The sequence below is a fragment of the Cetorhinus maximus genome, chromosome 15 (assembly GCF_964194155.1).
Source record: "Cetorhinus maximus chromosome 15, sCetMax3.hap1.1, whole genome shotgun sequence".
Classification (NCBI taxonomy): domain Eukaryota; kingdom Metazoa; phylum Chordata; class Chondrichthyes; order Lamniformes; family Cetorhinidae; genus Cetorhinus; species Cetorhinus maximus.
This window is the reverse complement of record NC_135893.1, coordinates 8876653-8896718: the sequence shown is the minus strand read 5'-3', so window position 1 is coordinate 8896718 and position 20066 is coordinate 8876653. Positions and strand designations below refer to the sequence as shown.

The window sequence follows — 20066 nt, the reverse complement described above, 5'->3', positions numbered from 1 at the left end:
ATAGAATGGCAACGGTACAAAATGAGGCCATTCCGTCCATCATGCCCATGTTGGCTCGCTGCAAGAGCCCCACGGCTAGATCCATTCCCGGGCTTTTCCCCGTAGCCCTGCAAGTCTTTTCTCTCCAGATAGTTATCCAGTTCCGTTTTGAAAGCCACAATTGAATCTGCCTCCACCACGTTCTCAGGCAGTCCATTCCAGGTTCCAACTACTCACTGTGTAACAATGTTTTTCCTGATCACGCCTCTGGCTCTTGTGCCAATTACCTTAAATTGATGAACTCTGCTTCTCGACCCGGCTGCCAATGGGAACAGTTTCTCCCTATCTATTCTCCCCAGACCCCGCATGGTTTTGAACACCTCAACCAAATCTCCTCTCTGTAGGGAGAGTACCTTCACCAGTCTATCCCCATAACTGGAGTCCCTCATTCCTGGAACCATTAATTCCCAGGGATGTGGTTGTGCATTGTTTTGTCAAGCCAGCTGGACAACATTGAGCAATGTGCTTTCAAGAGTTCCACCCAGGACATGAGATTAATGCCAAACTAGATCTGTTGTCCAGAGGCCTAACTGGAAAAGGTGTTTATTTTGTGTGTGTGCATGTGTGTGTGTTAGTGTATTGTTTCCAAACAAGTTTCTGGACCAACCACCTGGTGTTGAGGAGAACGTTAAGTTATTTTTATGATCCTGCAGGCCCTGGAGAACATCGCCTGAACATTAATAAAGTTCGTGCACTTTATTATTCCCACTTGCTACCCTTTAACAGAATGGTGCCCCCTGATTTGCACAAGTAACTGGTTTAAATAGAACACGAATGATAAAATGAACAATATGTTGTACTGCATTGCAGTTAGTATCCTGATTGAAAATTTGGATGTAATTAAGGGATGAATTGTTGAGCCAAGTTAACTGTATGTGTTAGCTAAGTACTGTATGACCACCTCAACACTTTAGCTACTCCCTCCATACACAAACCTGTGCCTGAATATTCCTCCCACCAAGAAAATGTTTTAAAACTATCACCTGTTCTTTTCTATTGAACAGAATCTCAACTAAGCCACACAATTGGTAAAGGAAAACCCCCTTTTCTAATTTCAAGCCAAGGGCGGTAGGAGGGACAGTACTTTACACGTTCCTTTTTATTCATTCACGGGATGTGGGCTTTGCTGGCTGGGCCAGTATTTATTGCCCATCCCTAGTTTCCCTTGAGAAGGTGGTGGTGAGCTGCCTTCTTGAACCGCTGCAGTCCATGTGGTGTTAGGAAGGGAGTTCCAGGATTGTGACCCAGCGACAGTGAAGGAATGGCTGATATATTTCCAAGTCAGGATGGTGAGTGGCTTGGAGGGGAACTTCCAGGTTGTGGGGTTCCCATCTATCTGCTACCCTTCTAGATGGTTCTCTTGTTAGGCAGCCCCTCAGGATCGAGGATGACTTGCTTCCGCTCTGGGTCGCTGGGTACTTTACAAGTGACGATGGTTTTAGTGCTAACAAGTTTGGGTTAGATTTTCTGCTGCTTTACTATGAATGTGTAGGAAGCTAGTTTTGGTGCTGTCATCCTTGATGGATCAGACATCTTCAATCAACAGCCCTATGCCCACAGACTCTTCATCTGGTTCTTTATGATCTGGGGGAAAAAATGGCTCATCAAGCCATTTCCATTCTGCCTATATTTGGTAAGGGTAGCGGGGTCATTTGAGACCTCGGGACGAGGGAGGTGGTCGCCCCTGCCTTCTTTGCCAGGCGTCCCAGGCCCAGGTAAAGATCCCCTGCTCAGGGTTACGAGTCATGGCCAACAGTGGAACCAGCAAATTTCCAGTGGTGATGATGGATGAGTCGGAACCTCAGTGGACAATAGCCGCTTACAGGCGGAGGATTCTTCAGAAAGAGGACTTGTGTTCACTTTAAGCACACGTGAGGAAGACAATGGAAAACCTCCTCGTATATATTTTTTTTTCCCCTCATCAAACTGTTCATTGAAATTGAAAACGGAAGGCTCCTACCAGCAACTTTAGAGGAAAATGCATAACCACGAGGCATGAAGAAATAATCAGAGGACATACCCTTAGGCAGATCACCTCTACCGCTGCTACATTGATTGTGGCGAGCAAAGTGGTAACTGGCAGGAATCATGTTAGAATCAAAACCGAAAGGAGAGAGGCCGGAACTTTCCAGCCCCTCACACCGGTGGGATCTTCCGATCGTGCCGATGCGAGCGGAGATTTCAGTGGCTCGCTGCGATGGAACCTGCCGCGGGGGAGAGAGAGAGAGAGGCTGGAAAATTCTGGCCAAAGTCCTGCTGTTGGGCATCAGAGATTAAAGTGGGCAAAGCAATGAGATGAGAGAGGCAGATTGACCAATCACTACTGTCGACTGTACCCATTTCATATGTCATTTGGACAAGCTGCACTGTAGATTTCAAATAAGACTGCATCAGTCTCTCCCCTGACCCTCCTCTTCCTAAAACATCTGAGCCAATGAAACGCCAAAATCTGCAGTGCAAAGGTACGACAGGCTAGAAGATTTAACAGGAGTTAGAGTGGTTGTGTATTGAAGGAATTGATTCTGGGACAGACACTGAGCAGCAGTCAATTCGCCAATAGGACACTTGCACACAAATTATGATTCAAGGGCAGCTCTGTGCTGGGTTAGTAAAGTTTAAGGGGAGGAATGGATGAAGGTGGGATGAGAAATCTTTCCGCACAAATTTTCTCTTGTGCGTATGGGATAGTAAAATATTTGTGTGAAAAGGGGCGGAGCTTTCAGAATCACAATTGTTACAGCACGGAAGGAGGCCATTCGGCCCATTGTCGGCCCTCCAAATGAGCAATCCCCTTAGTGCCAATCTCCCAACTTCTCCCCATGACCCCGCACTTTTTCCATTTCAGTTAACGGTCTCATTCCCTTTTAGAATGCCTCGATTGAACCTGCCTCCACCACACACTCAGTCAGTGCATTCCAGACTCGAACCACTCGCTGTGTGAAGACGTTTTCCCTCGTGTCACCTTTGCTTCTTTTGCAAATTACCTTGAATCTGTGCCCTCTCGTCCTCGATCCTCTGACGAGTGGGAACAACTTCTCCCTACCCACTCTGCCCAGACCCCTCATGATTTTGGATCCCTCTGTCAAATCTTCTCTCGGCCTTCTCTTCTCCAAGGAAAACAGCCCTGTGGTGTGGCCTAAATTTTGGGAAGCCTTGCACTGTTGGCTGTGCATCGCTGTGCGTGAGGCACCATAGGAGCGTCGCTTTTCTTGACACGGCCTGGCTTCCTGAGCTCACAGAGTTCACTTTGACTTCTCGTTCTCCCATTTCAATCCTGTGACGATGGCCTGTTCAAAACCATCAGGGATCCAGCAGTTTAACATCACCGGGGTGCAGCTTCAGATGAGGAGAATGCACAGCCCTCGATCAGGCTTATTGTGGTTCCCGATGCGAAGGCAGCTCAGGCGGGAACAGTCAGTGTCAGCTCAGTACCAAAACTCTCCTTGGCTCCGGTGCCTTCCACTCCGACTTCAGGCCGGTTCATGATTTCGATTTTCAGGCTTTCCATGTTCAGGAGCTCCATGGTCGCTGGGCACTGTCAAAATGGAGGCCTCGCCATAGAGGGAGAGCACCATACTTCATGTTGAAGGTATCTTCCTTCAATGCTGTCCTTCCCAGGGGGATGGTGGCGTAGTTATGTCACTGGACTAATAATCCAGAGGCCCTAATGCAATGGGGACATGGGGTTCAAATCCCGTCATTTCAGCTACTGGAATTTAAATTCAACTCTGCTGGAGTGGAGGTCTAACCCCCACCCGAGCCTGTTTACCCTGCCCCCAGCATGTTATTTTCTTAAAAGATTGTCCGTTCAGGATCAACTTTTCTCCCAGGGGGCTGGGAGCGAGCAGTCCGCACCCTACTCCCCCCTCCACTGTCAAATCCAGCCCATAACCTTTTAACGGCTGTGTTTCCAGTCTCCTCGAGTGTGTGTGTGTACGTGTCTGAGTGTGTACGTGTCTGAGTGTGCGCGTGTGTACGTGTCTGAGTGTGCGTGTGTGTACGTGTCTGAGTGTGTACGTGTCTGAGTGTGCGCGTGTGTACGTGTCTGAGTGTGCGTGTGTGTACGTGTCTGAGTGTGTACGTGTCTGAGTGTGTACGTGTCTGAGTGTGCGCGTGTGTACGTGTCTGAGTGTGCGTGTGTGTACGTGTCTGAGTGTGTACGTGTCTGAGTGTGCGCGTGTGTACGTGTCTGAGTGTGTACGTGTCTGAGTGTGTGTGTGTGTACGTGTCTGAGTGTGCGCGTGTGTACGTGTCTGAGTGTGCGCGCGTGTACGTGTCTGAGTGTGCGCGTGTGTACGTGTCTGAGTGTGTACGTGTCTGAGTGTGTACGTGTGTACGTGTCTGAGTGTGTGCGTGTGTACGTGTCTGAGTGTGTGCGTGTGTACGTGTCTGAGTGTGCGCGTGTGTACGTGTCTGAGTGTGTGCGTGTGTACGTGTCTGAGTGTGTACGTGTCTGAGTGTGTACGTGTCTGAGTGTGTACGTGTCTGAGTGTGTTGCATTTCTCAGTGATGGCTTGTGTGTGATTTTCTTCCACTGAGCCCTGCCTGGTTGAGAAGCAGCAGGGTACGATCATATCATCGACCAGCCCAAGGGATGAGACTGCAACGATTGTTCAGATTTTTTAAACTTAAATGGAAAGCAGCTGTTGGGCGAGGGCCAGTGTCTATCCACGGCTCTTATTAAAACCATGAACGCCGGGTTCAAACTAACTTTGGAAATTGTCCTGAGACAAATTGGATTTGTTTTTAATTGCCCTAGAGGCAAGTCTTGAGAGCTCGCCCTTCCCTATCCCAAACTCTGTCTGACTGATGCCCTTGTGTGCGTACTCCAAAGATGAATGGGGCGGCTTGAATTACTGTTTGTCTAATAAGGATATCCATCAGGATGGAGTCAGGCATACTGAAAACTGTCATGTCTGTGTCTTTACTTCCCCCCCAATGCTGAAATGGATCACTTCTTGTCAAAGGTGCCTCTTTACCTTCCTGCTGTGTTTACAGAAGATAAAGAATATGCTTTTATATAGCGCCTTTCACACCTCGGGTGCTTTGCGGCAACAAATTGCTTTTCAAGGTGTGGTAAATTTGGGGCAGAATCTTCTGTACGGCCTGCGGGGGGGCGGGACCCACACGCCGACGTGTAAAGTGACGCGCGGTGATGTCAGGCGTGCGTCCCAACGTCACCGCGCGCCGTTCCCGTCTCTCGCCCAGCAGGCGAGCACCAGAGTCGGCTGCGCGGCTGCCGAACTGTCAAAGACCGGTCACGGCCGTTAATAATGTAATTGACCAATTGAACAGGGCTGCCTGTCCAATCTGGGGGGGAGGGGGGGGCGGGCGAAGAGCCCAGGCGGCCTTTGCATTTTTCATGAAACCTCTTCCACGGGCGGGATGAGGTTCCGTGAAGGCTTTATTAATTCAATAAAAAATTTTCGTAAACATGTCCTAGCTCATGTGACACTGCCACGCGAGGGGACCTGTGCAAATGATTTTTTTTCTCCTTCTTCGTTAAAACATTTCAATTTGAACTTGATCCCCCTGAGGCAGCAGCAGAAAGAGCGCAGGCTCCGACCCTCCCTCATGCCCCCCACAGGCGGCACTACCCTGGGCCTTGGTTGGCCGCTCGCCAACCGGCCTGCCCGACGGGGAGAAAACTCTCCCCTTGGGGAAGGCGTGCAGCCAATTTGCGCACAGCAAGTGCCCACGAGCGGCGATGAGGCAATGGCCGGGTAATCTGCTGTTTGGTGATGTTTGGTTGAGGAATTAATATTGGGCAGGGCCTTGGGAGAGACAATATTTTTGGCCAGTTGAAGTAAGCAACATGCCGGACAGCAAGCGGTGATACCAGCATTCCTGACCAAAATGGAGAGGATTGGGCAACTCTCCCACCAACCACACCCGTAGACTGCGCTGCTGTACGCGGCTGGGTTTGACTTCACGCCGAATTTCCATTTGCTGCAGTCCATTGGCTCATTTTTAATACGGTGCAGTTAAATTTCCCTTTCCTTCCAAACAAAGGAATCAATATTTGCTTATAAATCTTAATTAAAATAGCGCATCGTGAAAATGCACATTTATTCTTTAAAGGCTGAAATTTGGCCGAACAGAAAAAATTTAACCCAGGACAATGAGGTAGAGGCTTGAGCTGTTGGTGTTGCTTAGCTGCTCCTGAATCCCAGTCAGATACCCGAGAAAGTTGGATTATAGGTAACTGTTGGTCCCCAGGTATTGCCGCTCTGCTGAAACCCCCGATGATTAAAACTCATTTCCCTTGAGGGTTAAAAGCGTGAGAACTTTTTTTTTAAACACTGCATCTCCTGCCAGCGCAATATGATCAGGCAAGGTGGCTGCCGCTACCTTTACTGTCTGCGCGAGTGCCCTTAGCCGTGCGTGTGCACAATCCGGTGTTTTTGGCATTGGCGAGAGACGCAGCGCCGGTTGGAAATGGTTCACCCAGTTTCCTGAGCCTCGCGGTGGGCGGGTATTCGGGGCACGACCCCCCACCCCGAATAGTAGGGGGAGGCTTCTGATTCCTGGGATGGAATGAATTAAGCCGATCGGGCAGGCGAGCCCCCCACAACCTGACCGGACGACGCGAGAGGACGTCGGGGCGAGCGTCCCGGCGTCATCCCGCGCTCGTCCGATACTTCGGTCGGCAGGCGAGAGCAAAAGTCAGGAGTGCGCCCGCCGACAATTAAGAGGGCCGTTAAGCCCATTAACGGAGCGATTGGCTCCTTACGGTTGGCGGACGGGCGAATCATCCAGGCGGCCTTTACATTTTTCATAGAACCTCATCCACGGCCGGGTGAGGTTTCCGGGATGAAATAAAATGTAAATAAGTTTCTGCGGACGGCAGTTTCAGTCGCTAAGTTTTCAGGCGATTTATTATGACGCATCGACACCTTCTTTCAGCTTCTGAAACCTTTATTTTTGATTTTTCCGGTCTTTAGCCCCCCGGGGGGGCAGCTCTCCCTGCCTTCGGAGAGCTTTCCCTCAGCGCTCGTCAGCACCCGCGCTCTTCCTGACCCCCACCCCGGCAGCGCGGAGCTGCTCAGCGCAAGAGCTTCACTCTGGCCGGTCGTTAATTGGCCGGCCAGCGCGCAATCGGGGTCGGGTGGACCGATGGAGGTCAGCGGTCCCGTTCCCCTGGCTGACCTGAAAATTCAGGCCAAGGGATCGGGATGGGGGCGAGAGGGGGGGGGAGGCTTGTGATCCCTGAAGTCGATCGCTCGATTTCTGAGCCCCGAGGTTTCCGGGGGTCGGGATTGGGGGTGGGGGGGGGCTTCTGACCCACCCGGCGACGGCCACGATTCCATCTGCAGCTCCGGAGCTTGTTTCTCGCACACGCACACGGCACAGACGATAGAATACAGACTTAATTACACACACCAGCCCTTCCACACCACTGAGATAGGCTGCTGTTTTAAGAAAGGTGTCTTCCCAAAAGAATGGAGAGGGGGGTGAAGGGCAGTGGGGAAAAGAGGCAAAAAAAAAGAAAATGTTAAAGAAACCAAATGGGATAAAGGAAACTGTGGGACCCCTGGAGAGATTCAGGTGCCCCCACTGCAATATTTGCAGTGCCAGTGCCAGTGATGACCATGTATGGCCCTGCTGCGCATTGCCCCCCTATCAAGATGGCAGCCGCTCATGGTGTTAGCAGGAAATGCAGCCCTTATTTTATAAACCGACTTTGTTTGCTGTCGAATTCTCTGATTGGATGCAAGTCCTGCCAGTAGTAAGTCCCACCCACCACCTACCCATTGGCGGATGTAGTTGTGTCAGTGGACACACACCAACCCCCCCCACCCGTCTTGAATCTGTTTTTAGGCCGGGCTGTTGTAATGCCTTACGTTCGGAGCAGACCTCTTGTTGGAAGGGGAGTAATGGAAGATCATTAGCGTTATGCCCAACTATAGCTCATCTGCTCACCTCCCAGTTACAGAGCGAGGATATATTGAGCGGACACAAGATGGAAAGCACAAGGAGAGGGATGAACTAATTAACGCGCACAAAATAAATTAAGCAGATTGTGGCAGAGAAGTCAAAAGTAAACCTGCTCCTCAGTAATGATTTTAATTCAAGATTTATAACTGCCTCGCGTCTGATGTTTGCTGCTGAAGTACAAAGTGGAAATCATTTAATAATGCATTACACTATGCTGCAATAATTCATTGTGTTAGGAAGGCACTTGTGGTGACTATCAGCAGATGAGTGCAGGTGTGATACCGTGTGACTGGTGAATCTCAGAATCACCTTCCTCAGTTAATTAGAGATTGTCAAACAAAATGTCACCAAGTACAAGTGTGCCCGACACAGAGCTGTTGTGTAACCTGAGTATCCATCATCGTTCCCCTTATTTGATCTAATAATAGTTGGCTCCTAGCAGATAATGCTGCTTTTCTGGTGACCTCTAGTGCGGTCATGGTGACAGTGGCTTGATTGTATCATGCTAACGTAACAAACTGATTTTGACCTGTGTAATCACTGACCAGTGTACTCACTTGAAGTTGTCTGTAGAATAATGGCCAGCTAGGGATCCATTGTGCAGAATCTGAAATGAATCCTGACTTAGTCGGTAACTCCAGTACAGTGGTCAAGCCTAGAAGTCCTGACCGTGCTCAGTTCGTTACAAAGCCACTTTCTTCACATCGCCTCTGGCCCACACCCCAAGCGCTAGTGTCAAACAGTTAAAAAGAAAAGGAAAGACCTGCATTTATATAGCACCTTTCGCGATCGCCAGACATCCCAAAGCCCTTTACGGCCAGTGACGTAGTTTTGAAGTGTAGTCACTGTTGTAACATCGGAGATTGTGCTGGAATTTCCTGCATAGCAACTGCAACGTGATAATGACCAGATAATCTGGGGTTTTTTTGTGTGACGTTAAGTGAAGGGTCAGGACACCGGGAATAACTCCCATGCTCCTCTTCAGAATAGTGCTGTAGAGTCTTTTACATCCGCCTGAGAGGGACTCCTCTTCCAGGAGGCAGCACCTCCGACAGTGCTGCACTCTCAGTACTGCAGCAGCTTTTTTGACTGCTGTGCTCAAGTTGCTGGAGTCAGACTTGAACTCACCACCTTCTGACTCAAAGGCGAGAGTGCTGCCCATTGAGTCACGGCCTACACCACGCATGAGGGGGGAATGGGAATCAGAGAGAGGTCAAGTGGAAATAAGTGTGTTTGGAATCATTTCTATTAACTAATATTTTGGTGGAAAGCATGTTTTGTAATATGAAGTGACTCCTGATAGTTGGGCAGTTTTTGTCGCTGTAACATCAAGTTTGCTTCAGTTTTGAGGTATATGAACTGAAATCTTAAAAGAATGGACAGTGAACGGGTCTGACGCTGCCCTGATGTGAAGGTCAGCTTCGTTTTATGGTTCTTGCATAATTGATTTAAGACTTTACTGATACGCAGACAAATATCTGGAAATTTAAGATGCTTGTGCACGGAATACTTTTGAGTCCCAAGTGAATTGGTTGAGCAAGAGTCAAGTGGGATCTGAAATATTGATTGAATGAATCTCTATTGACAACCCCATCTGAAGCAGATCGAGTGCACAGAAATGATTGGCTGGTTGATGTTCATTTGACCTCAAATTGACAGCCAGGTGTTTGAAAATTTAAAGTAATTGTTTCAAATTGTTGCTTGTGCATCCGGGGCCTCTCCAGAGACTTGAGCACACGACCTAGGGCTGACATTTCAGTGCAGGACTGAGGGAGTGCTGCACTGTCGGAGGTGCCGTCCTTCAACTGAGAGGTTAAATTGAGGCTCCGTCTGCCTTCTTGGGTTACTGTTTCTAAAAAAAAAAAGATCCTGCGGCTCTAGTCAAGGAAGTGCTGGCCTGGCCAGCGATTATCCTTGACCCAACACCCTAGAAATAGATGAAATAGGACATAAGCGACATTGGGGAGGCCCAATGCAGATTGGGTGACTGCTTTGCGGAACACCTCCATTCAGTCCGCAAACGTGACCCCGACCTTCCAGTCATATTAATTCTCCACCTTCCCCTCCCTCTGACCTGTCTGCTGCAGCGTTCCCGTGAATCTCAACGCAAGCTCAGGGAACGGCACCTCATCTTCCGATTGGTCACTTTGCATCCTCCTGAACTCAACATTGAGTTCGACAAATTTTAGATCACAAACCTCTGCCTACATTTTGTTTTGTCTTCCTTTCTCTCCGCCCCCACCCCCTTGCTTAGTTCCATTACTTTTTGTTTCTTTACGTGTCCCATTACCTTTATATCATTTACTTTCTCCTGCTCTCCACCCTATCACAGACCTTCCCTTTTGGCTGTCTTCCCACCCTCCCCCTCTCGCTTGTTCGAAACCTATTACGTTTCTAACTTTCCCCCAGTTCCGATGAAAGGGTGTTTGACCTGAAACGTTATCTCTGTTTCTTTCTCCACAGATGCTGCCTGACTTGCTTGAGCATTTCTAGCATTTTCTATTTGTTTTTTTTCTTTCAGATTAAATGGTAGTTAATCACATTACCCTTTGAGGTAACTTGCCATGTGTATATTGGCATCCAAGCATCCCTACATTCCAACAGGGGCAAAATGTCAAAAGTACTTTGTAGTCTCCAGAGGTCCTGCAGCGCACGTTCTTGATTTTTCTTTGAAATACAGATAATAACACCACAGAGCCGTAAAGCTTCTCCTTACATTTTTCTCCAGTGGTTAGTGATGTTGTTAAATTATTTGGTTTAGATTGGAAAGCAGTTTAGAATTCATAAAACCTTCATGACAATCCAGTGAGCGGGCCTTTTATAACTCACGTCCTTGGTTTTTTTAGCTTTACTCTAACAAAGCTCTTTGTGTGTGCACCAGGTGTTGTGGGAGAAGGCGCTGAAGGAGGAAGGTACACCTCTCCAGAAGTACTACACCAGCTGGAAGAAACTGAGAGAGAAGGAGATTGCGCTGGAGATCACCGGCAAGGAGAGGGTATGTTGAAGTGCCTTGAGAAACTTGCTTATCATGGCCGTTTGACAAAACGTCAGAACATATTTAAAAAGAAAGATCTGTGTGTGTTCAAAGTGAGTGAGAGAGTTTAGAAATTTATATAAATCCTTGATTTCCTCTAATTTAAGTCCGATGAAGCCCATGCCTTGGACAGATCTGACCTAACAAGTAAGATTTTTTTTTTGTCATTCAAAGTTAATATTTCCTGTGGGCCCATTGCAGCATCTCACTCGTTTTGCTGCTTCTTGCCCAACCTGCAGCTCTGCCGTTGCAACCGTCCACATCGCAGGGTATGACCCTCAGCTGCACGGTGAGCGACTTTATCCAGGGGCTCCAGGACAATCCCACCTTTCACCCCCTGTCCTTGCGGAACTGAAAATTTTGACCCTACAATTGGCCAAAGGGCTTGAGGGGAGTGGTCAGGCTTCTCGCACCTTATTGCTTGCTGTGGCTTGCTGACACAAAATGGGTCAGTTTGGCCTGCGATGCTTCCTGTAGTTGAAAAGCTTTCAGATACTTACCATCCCGGCTCATTCATTAAAAACGGCCACTTGGATCCAGTGCCGGAGGATGATCAGTGCCAAGGAAATTGCACACCCAAGGCTTTCAGGGGAATGCGAATGGAGAATAAAATGTTTTTAATAAAGGCTGCGTTAAACCTGAGCCGTGACAGCATCAGTTTAGACAAACTAAAGATCCATTATGAAGGATATTCAGTTTCTGTGCCAAAATACAAGCACCTAATTAAATGGGAAGTGTTTAAAATATGCAGTGGGTTTCCCTTTGTCAAAAGGAGTCGCCAATGGATTCCACCTTTAGTGGGAGAAAATAGGTGTTACAACTGTGAAGTATTTATATGGATCGTACAAACCTTCGGGAAATGATCGTTAAGAGCCTGAACGATCAAGCCGTAGACGTCAGCCCCTCTTAAATCCCAACTCTTGGGCAATGACTACTTGCGGACAGGATATACACCTGGTCAAAGGTAGATAAACCCCAGTTCCTCCCTTGGGAGGAAGATCGATCTTGTTCTTATTAAATAATTGATGAAATCTGAGCCACCGATGACACTTTCAGGAAACAAATGGTAAAACAGTGACGTTAAACTTGAAGACTCCCTCTGTTCCTGTTTTAGTTGGAAAAGTCAATGAGGGTTAGCCCCCCTCGTTTTGAAGGTGGTTTTAAGTCCCACATTAATGTGTGAGCCATTAATCCATCAACATTAGTGTTCCTGAAGTTTATTGGTTTAGCGTTCTTGTATAACTGAGTTTGGTGAACCTTTCCAAGCACAAATTCGTTGGCGATGTTCAATGTTCCTTTTTTTTAATGTGGGATATACTGTTTGGAAAGCGGTGACTGTTTCAAAGGGAGTAAAAATGTGACCTGAAGCACAGTGAATTGTGTTTCTTTCTACTGTCGTCCTCCCTGGAACTTAGCAAATTACTCATTTGTTTGGTGCGTTGCATCTATTCTTTTTTAAAATGCCTTGAGTTTGCCTCTTGCCTGTTTGGTGTCACCGGAGAGAGTGTGCGGGATTGATCAGGTTGCTTCAGGTATCAACTTCATCCTGCCCTTGTCAGGTTTCTACTGCGGCTAAAAGGAATCTTGCCTTCATGTTATGAAGAGTCCGGTGATGAAGCCAAGAAACCCAAGCTGTAAATGAGCCTTAAATAAATGTTACTTTCAAGAACACCTTTGCTTATCTCTAGTCACTAATGTCTCTATGCGGATAGGGAAATGCGTCTGATGCGATCCTGCTCTTGGGTGTTTTAAGTCAGTACACACAAAGTGGACTTTGTAGTAAATGCTTATTTTATATTTCATGTTCTCGCCTCTTTTTCCCCACCAGCTGGAAGACCTGAATTTCCCGGAGATCAAACGCAGGAAGTTGCAGGAGAGCAAAGAGAAAGACAAGAAAGAGTTCAGGGATCTCTTTGAGTCTGACAGTGACTCTGATGATGAAAGCAGTGGGCTTAAATCTAAAGGTATGTTTTGAAAACAGTACCGGGGTGGGGGAAGGGATGTGAGGGATAACACGAGCTTTGTTTGAAAAGAACCCAAAATCAATAACTCCAATTGGTGTGTGTCTGTGTCTGTGTGTGCGTCTGTGTCTGTGTGTGCGTCTGTGTCTGTGTGTGCGTCTGTGTCTGTGTGTGCGTCTGTGTCTGTGTGTGCGTCTGTGTCTGTGTGTGCGTCTGTGTCTGTGTGCGTCTGTGTCTGTGTGCGTCTGTGTCTGTGCGTGCGTCGGTGTCTGTGTGCGTCGGTGTCTGTGTGCGTCTGTGTCTGTGTGCATGTGTGTCTGTGTCTGTGTGTGTGTGCGTCTCTGTCTGTGTGCATGTGTGTGTGTGTGTGTAAATATATAGACTGCCACACTGTTGTCAGTGTGAACTACTTTTGGTTGTGCATCAATAGGCGCCACTCTCAAGTACATTAAAGCCCTGAGACCACCCACCATGAGCCCATCCTTCACTGGTTTGAATTCCCTTACACTGATTTAGTGGTCCCCAAAACATAGCTCTCAGTGTAAATCTCCCAAACTCACTAAGACCAGTGACCTGCAAGACCCACCGACATGGACTAGAGAAGAAGTTAAAAGAATGCTGCATAAATCCATCCAAATTATGTTTAGAGAGCCCAGCTGCTAAAGAGGATGAATAATTCCGACCATACTCGGCAACTGTGCAGAGTTCTGGCCTCCATGTTATAAAAAGTTTACAGAGGCACTGGAGGAGGTGCAAAAATAAAAAAGGTTTATTAGGGTGGTATCAGAACTCCGAGGTTCTGCCCTAGTAGAAGAGATTGGCCAGACTGGGGCTGTTTTGTCTAGAAAAGAGAAGGCTGAGGGGTGACCTGATAGAGGTCTTTATGATTCTGTAAAGGGTTAGACATAGAGAAGATGATTCCACACGCGGACGAGACCAGAAATTATATTTAGGGTTTTAAGATTTAGTTTTCGGCTGTGTTCCCGTTGGTGTCAGAAAGCTGTGGGTTCGAGCACCACTTGTAGGAACAAAAAAACAAAAAGCGGTAGAAGAGCAGGGGAGACCTCCCCGGAGTCCTCGCCAGTATTGATCTCTCAATCCACATCACAAAGACAGGTTATCTGGTCATTATCACATTGCCGTTTGGTATAAATTGATTGCTGTGTTTCCCACATTAGAACAGTGACCGCACGGAAAAAATATCTCATTGGCTCTAAGCTGCAGTCGAGGACTTGTGCGCAAAGCTAAAGGTTGACACTCCAGTAGCGTCGTGATGGGGCAGTGCACTGTCGGAGGTACCGTGTTCAGGCATAAAAGATCCCATGACACTTTATTTTGAAGAAGAGCAGGGGAGTTGTCCCTGGTCAATATTTGTGCCTGGGCAAATATCACAAAGAATAGATTATCTGGCATTGCCACATTGCTGTTTGTGGGAGCTTCCTGTGCGCAAATTGGCTGCCATGTTTCCTACATCGCAACAGGGATTACACTTCAAAAGCGCTTCATTGGCGCTTTGGGGCTGTGACAGGTGCTATATAAATGCATGTCTTTTTTTTTTTAGATGGTCGCTTATAAATCCAATAGGGAATTCAGGAGAAATTTCTTTACCCAGAGAGTGGTTAGAATGTAGAACTTGCTGCCACAAGGAGTAGTTGAGACGACTAGCGTGGATGGAAGCTATATAAACACGAGGGAGAAAGGAATAGAAGGTTAAATGATGTGGAGGAAGCTCGTATGGAGCACAAACGCAGGCATCGACTTGATGGGCTGAACTGCCTGTTCCACCCATTGTAAATACTCTGCAATAACCTTGCTGGTGGCTGACTGGCAACTGTGATAAATGCCCAAAATCTGCAACACTTATATTAACATTTTAAAAATGCTGGAAGGTTAGAAATATTACATTTTTTAAAATGTTCAATTCGCGTTGAATCTGTAAAGGATGAGGCTGTGTTTTTCATTTTCCACCTGATTAGTGTAAATTAAGCTTGGCGGCCATTAATCCTGCTGTGGGGGTGCCCTGACTAGCAAATTATTTTCAAACCCCTGGCATCTATTCTGCCAAGGACACTTAAACCAGCAGCTACAATAAACACCAATGATGTTCTTCTCCACCTCCCTGCTTGGTGTCACTGCTCCCCTTACAGAGAGCCTTGGGTTGCTACTAAGCAACTATTGATAACAGAATGCATCTACTGCCTCTCTGCTGTCGGAGAGAATATAATCCTACTCGCTTATTTGTCAGTCTGTATGGAATAAAAAGATAACAGCAAAATAGCTAGTGGCTTCATGGAGAGACTGAGTGCTAAAATGAGTTAGACAAACTGCTTTTATCTCTGAGGATTGCACACTTGTGTCATCAAGTAAAATGAGTTTGGTTAGTCTCAATCCAATTCCCTCTTGGGTGTGAACCGCAGCGCAGAATGTCCCATAATTGGACACTCAAATTGGAAATAAAAACAGAAAATGCTGGGGAAAATCTCAGCAGGTCTGACAGCATCTGTGGAGAGAGAAACAGAGTCCGTATGACTCTTCTTCAGGGCTGAAGAGAAGTAGAAATGTTTTATGACTAAAATTGGAATGTTCATTCACTCCCTTGGAGTAGTTGATGTGGGAGTTGGGCGTAGTGCACTGGAACAGTCAGGGTTTTGAAGGGATAATGCATGTTAGAGCAAAGTAAAAGGAGCGTGACTTTGCATCAAGCTCATGCCATTCTTGGATTGAGAGTGTTTTATGCATCTTCTGTTCTCTAGTTCCAACATAAACCAGCATCATTTACCCAGCTTTTGTGACCAAGATGGCAAAACTTTGTTTCCAATTAATGTTGGCCGTTAAAGTTTAAACTGGCGGTAGTGCCCTTTAATTTTCATCCTTACCCCGCCCCAAGCATAAATCGTTTAATCTGCAACGTTATTTGGAAGTAGCCTTGAAGAGCGTTTTGCTTATTTGTGAAAATTTAATCCCGTTTAAATACCCACATGTATCACGCTTTGATTTCAAATTATAGACCAGCAGTGCAGACACCTCACAAGCAGATTGAGAGGGTCATGTCAGGATTGAGTAGAGACTAAGGACATCCCTGCAGGAGGTACACTGTCTCCCCTAGTATCTGACTGAAATAGAAAATCATACTGTTCACTGAGTCTGGTTCAGCCACTGGACTCCATGTTCCTTTAAGAGATTGGAGCCATGCCTGTCATTTGGCCTTCTTACCCCCCCCACTTTCTTCTGTAGATGGGCCTTTGTCCTAGAAGAGTGCCTCAATTCTTGCACCCACAAAATGCAAACCCTTTACCCCTTCGACACAAGGCGCTACTCATTAGTCAGCTGTCTGGTATTGTGGCTGGGTCAAAGCTTGGCTTGAAGCTTTGAGCCTTGTTTGACCATGGGATTTTGAAATAGTGGAGTTTCTAATGTGCACTGACCAAACCAGGCTGTTGTCGAAGGAGGTTTGGGGTTGTTTGGTATTGGGATTGCTTGTGTAGTCTGTAAAAGGGTTAAGCAGACCGTGCTACCAAGTACGTGCTGCACTCTCTAGTCAGTTGCTCAGTGCTCGAGTGCGCCACTGATCACAAGGTAGCGAAAAACAAGTCTGCACAGGTGGGCAGAGCACTCATTGTTTGACGATGATCAGACACGGCACTCAGCTCACTGGCTCCGACTGCAGTTACTGAGTTACACACGGCACACACTGAATTTACGTGGGCCGCAGTTGCTGCTTCTGCCCGCGGCCACCACACAGATCAGCTCAGTAGCGCCAAGAGAACCAGTGAGCAGGAGTGTCTCTCCTCTTGTTGCCATAGTAAGCGAGGTGTCCTTAGCAACAGGAGTTGGAGGGGATTACATAGCAGCACTTTGGCCTGGAGAATTTACTTGAAGTGCTTTTTATTCCTACAGAGCCCCGATGTTTTCAACTAGTGCTTGTTTGTGTTTTACCAGCCCATTTACTAATTCAGGTTTCCGTAGAGGAGATTAGGCTGATAGTGCGGGTGTTTGTTTCGCTGTTATGTGCGCGTGGCACGACAGCTACTGGTAATCAAAGGCGGGTTCTTTCGCGGACGGTTGATACTATGGCCAGTTGCAATCTTATTTGGCCCCACTCATTAGATGTCCACCCTATCGCCACCTCCCCAGTATCTGTTTCAGATGTGTGCCATTTTAATAGTAATTGGAGTTTTTGCTGTTGGGGACCCACAGCTGAGGAACTGTGTGATCCCTTGATGCCTGGCCACAGTTAAATAAGGCAGTTAAGGATTGTGGCATTTTTCACGGCAGGCTCATCAAGTATTAATCTCCAATTGATTTCGAGGAAAAGTGTATTGTATCATTAATTGAAGGGGAGGGAGGGCGGGGCAAGGGGGGGTGGAGAAAGGTATGCCAAAAAATATATCTGTTGACGACGGTTTGTTTTAAACCACGAAGCCTCGCTAAATCAGATCCTTACAAAGCCGCTCCTCGAGATCGCAGGGAAGGTGTATCCCCCCCAGAGGGGAGCTCGATTGAAAACAGTGAGGGCCATCACTGTGACTTCAGACTGGGCCCCGAGTGCCAAGCCTGAGAGACGATGGCAACAACTGGCGGCTCTGCAGTGTCACAAGGAGCTGTCACTTTCTTTTTTTAAAAAAAAGACGTGTCCTTGGGCTCTGAGGACATGGTTTACATGGGCAGCCTTGACAGCAAAAATCCTGGCTCAGAATTTATATGAAACCTGGCGACTGGTTAGAAATTGGGTTGAGTTGCGAGCCAGTGAATGAATATCCAGTTCAGGCAGCGTATGTCATGTGACAACCTTTGGCCACTTAATTTAATTAAAGGCTTGTGATAAATAGAGCTCAAATTATCATGACTTTTTTTCAGCAAGTGGAATCAACCTAGGAGCCAAATTCAGGTTTTACAGCTGTGATTACACTGGGTTTAGCATTGGGTGAGATTGTTTTAGCTTCACATCAGCACTGTGTAAATCAGTTATTGAGACTCTTACCAGAGTTTCACTCCAGCCCAGTAATTCTTCAGCCTTGTTGTGACCTGGCTCCTGTGGCTGATTGTTGCTATGGGAGCAGAGGCCTAGCTTGCTGTGCGTGCAGTGTCAACCTGAGTCAGGACTCCAGATTTAGGCCATCCTTGCACCATATAGGGTCAGCCGTGCCTCAGTGGGTAGCCCTCCGACCTCTGAGTCAGAAGTTTGTGGGTTAAAAGTTCCACCTGAGAGACTTGAGCACGAAACTGTGGGCTGACGCCCCAGTGCAGTCGTGAGGGAGTGCTGCACTGTCGGAGTTGCCATCTTTCAGGTGAGATGTTAAACTGAGGACCCCCCTCTTCAGATGGCTCAGACCCCAAAGGAGGGCAGGGGAGTTCTCTGCGGCGCCCTGGCCAATAATTACCCGTCAACCAACATCACAAAAACAAATTGTCTGGTGATGAGCTCGTTGCTGTTTGTGGGAGCTTGCTGTGTATAAATTGGCAGCAGAGTTTCCAGCTTGACGAAAAGTGACTACGCTTGAAAAGTAGTTAGTTGGTTGTAAAGTGCTTTGGGATGTTCTGAAGCCATGAAAACCACAATATAAACGCAAGCCTGCCTTTATAAGTGTAGCGAAACTGCTGGGCATCATTGCTACACTTTCAGTGTCAGTACAGCCTCATTGACTTTGCACACCACATTGAAGGCTGAAGAAAGATGGAATGGGCAACGTACCGAGTAAAGGAAGATAAGAACGAGGTTTGTAGCAATGGCAACGAGCTTTTAAAAGGGGGATTAAGAGGATTAAGTCTATTTATTGGCTGTTTGCATAATGATTGATTCATTAGGTTAATCCTGGGACGAGTTACAAAATGGCTTGGCTTTGCTTGTGGGTTACATACTGGAGTAGTCATTGCTCCCCTCAAATCCTTTTATCTGGTTTTCTTAAAAATTACATTTAGTGGTTGTACAGTGAAATGAAGCAGGTTAACCAATTGGGTTTTGGGTTTTTGCTGGTAACGGATTTGACTTTCGAACAAATGCTCTGCTTTGCTGTGTCTTCAAGGGTAGTAGCGTGTTTTCCCAAAGGATGAGTGATTATTTTCAGGGAGCAGAATATTTATAAGCTTTTTCAAACACATGCGTTTAATCACGAGCCACATTTTCGTACGTTATTTCTCACTGCCTCAGTTTTGAGGCCCTTGAGGTTTTGCTGCACTTGTTCGTTGAGGCGCAGATTCAGTTGAACGGGAGCTAAGGAAAATCAGTGCTCTGCTTTACGATAACCTCAGCAAGAGTGACAAACTAAATTGACATGATAGTGTTATTTTCTCAGCCGCGACTTATACTTTCCATTGCATCAATGCTCAAACTTAATAAAAGCACTTGAAGATTGGGGCGTATGTTTACATTGGAGGTTAGAAGATGGAAGGGAAGACTTGTGTCCCTGAAAGTGGAGCACTTGTAGATTTGTTGCGTGGAGGTCCATATAGAAGGCTATTGTGCTCTTGAAAGACTTTAACCCTTTGGGAGCCTCTGTTCAAAGGAGGTCAAGAACGGACCACAAGCCTTGATCAGGACGTGTGTCTCTCCCATCTAATATTGATTTCTGTTAAGAGCTTGCTAACACGTAGAGGCACTCTCCGTCCATGCTTGCTCTGCCTCGGAGATGGTTCCTATCTCACAGAAAGTCTTAGTCTTTGTAGGCTGGGATCCCTGTGGACCTTATAATTCGAAGCAGTTGCCTTGGTATGATCTTCCTGCCCTGAACCCAATTCCTGCTGCACTCTGTTTAATGAGTTTGTTTCCATGTGCCTGTGATACATAATGCTTTTAGACTCGGCATCCACTGAGCTCCTGCAGGTGGCTAGGTGATCAAATGGTTGTCATAGTTACCATAAAGAGAACTGTTTTCCTCTCTCTCTCTCTCTCTCTCTCCCCCTCTCTCTCTCTATCTCTCCCCCTCTGTTCGCCAATTACTCATCCATCCTGTTTGAAGCTGTGTTCGGGCAGATGCGGCTAATCACCTCTGTCCAGACCCCTCGCTAATTGGGAGCAGCGCTACGCCTCTGAGCTGTTCCAGTGCTGCTCTGAAAACAATTAGATCTGTGCTCTTCAGATAGTCGGCACTGCTGTG

The 20066-nt window shown here is 47.1% G+C and overlaps 1 protein-coding gene across 1 annotated transcript in view; it reads left to right on the top strand.

The window, feature by feature from the left end:
- The window catches only part of noc2l (NOC2-like nucleolar associated transcriptional repressor), a 165941-nt gene that overhangs the window by 121904 nt on the left and 23971 nt on the right, over nucleotides 1-20066 (top strand). The window contains exons 16-17 of the mRNA XM_078557858.1: nucleotides 10859-10972; nucleotides 12840-12975. Coding sequence (XP_078413984.1) covers nucleotides 10859-10972; nucleotides 12840-12975 — 250 coding nt within the window. The remainder of the gene's footprint in view (nucleotides 1-10858; nucleotides 10973-12839; nucleotides 12976-20066) is intronic.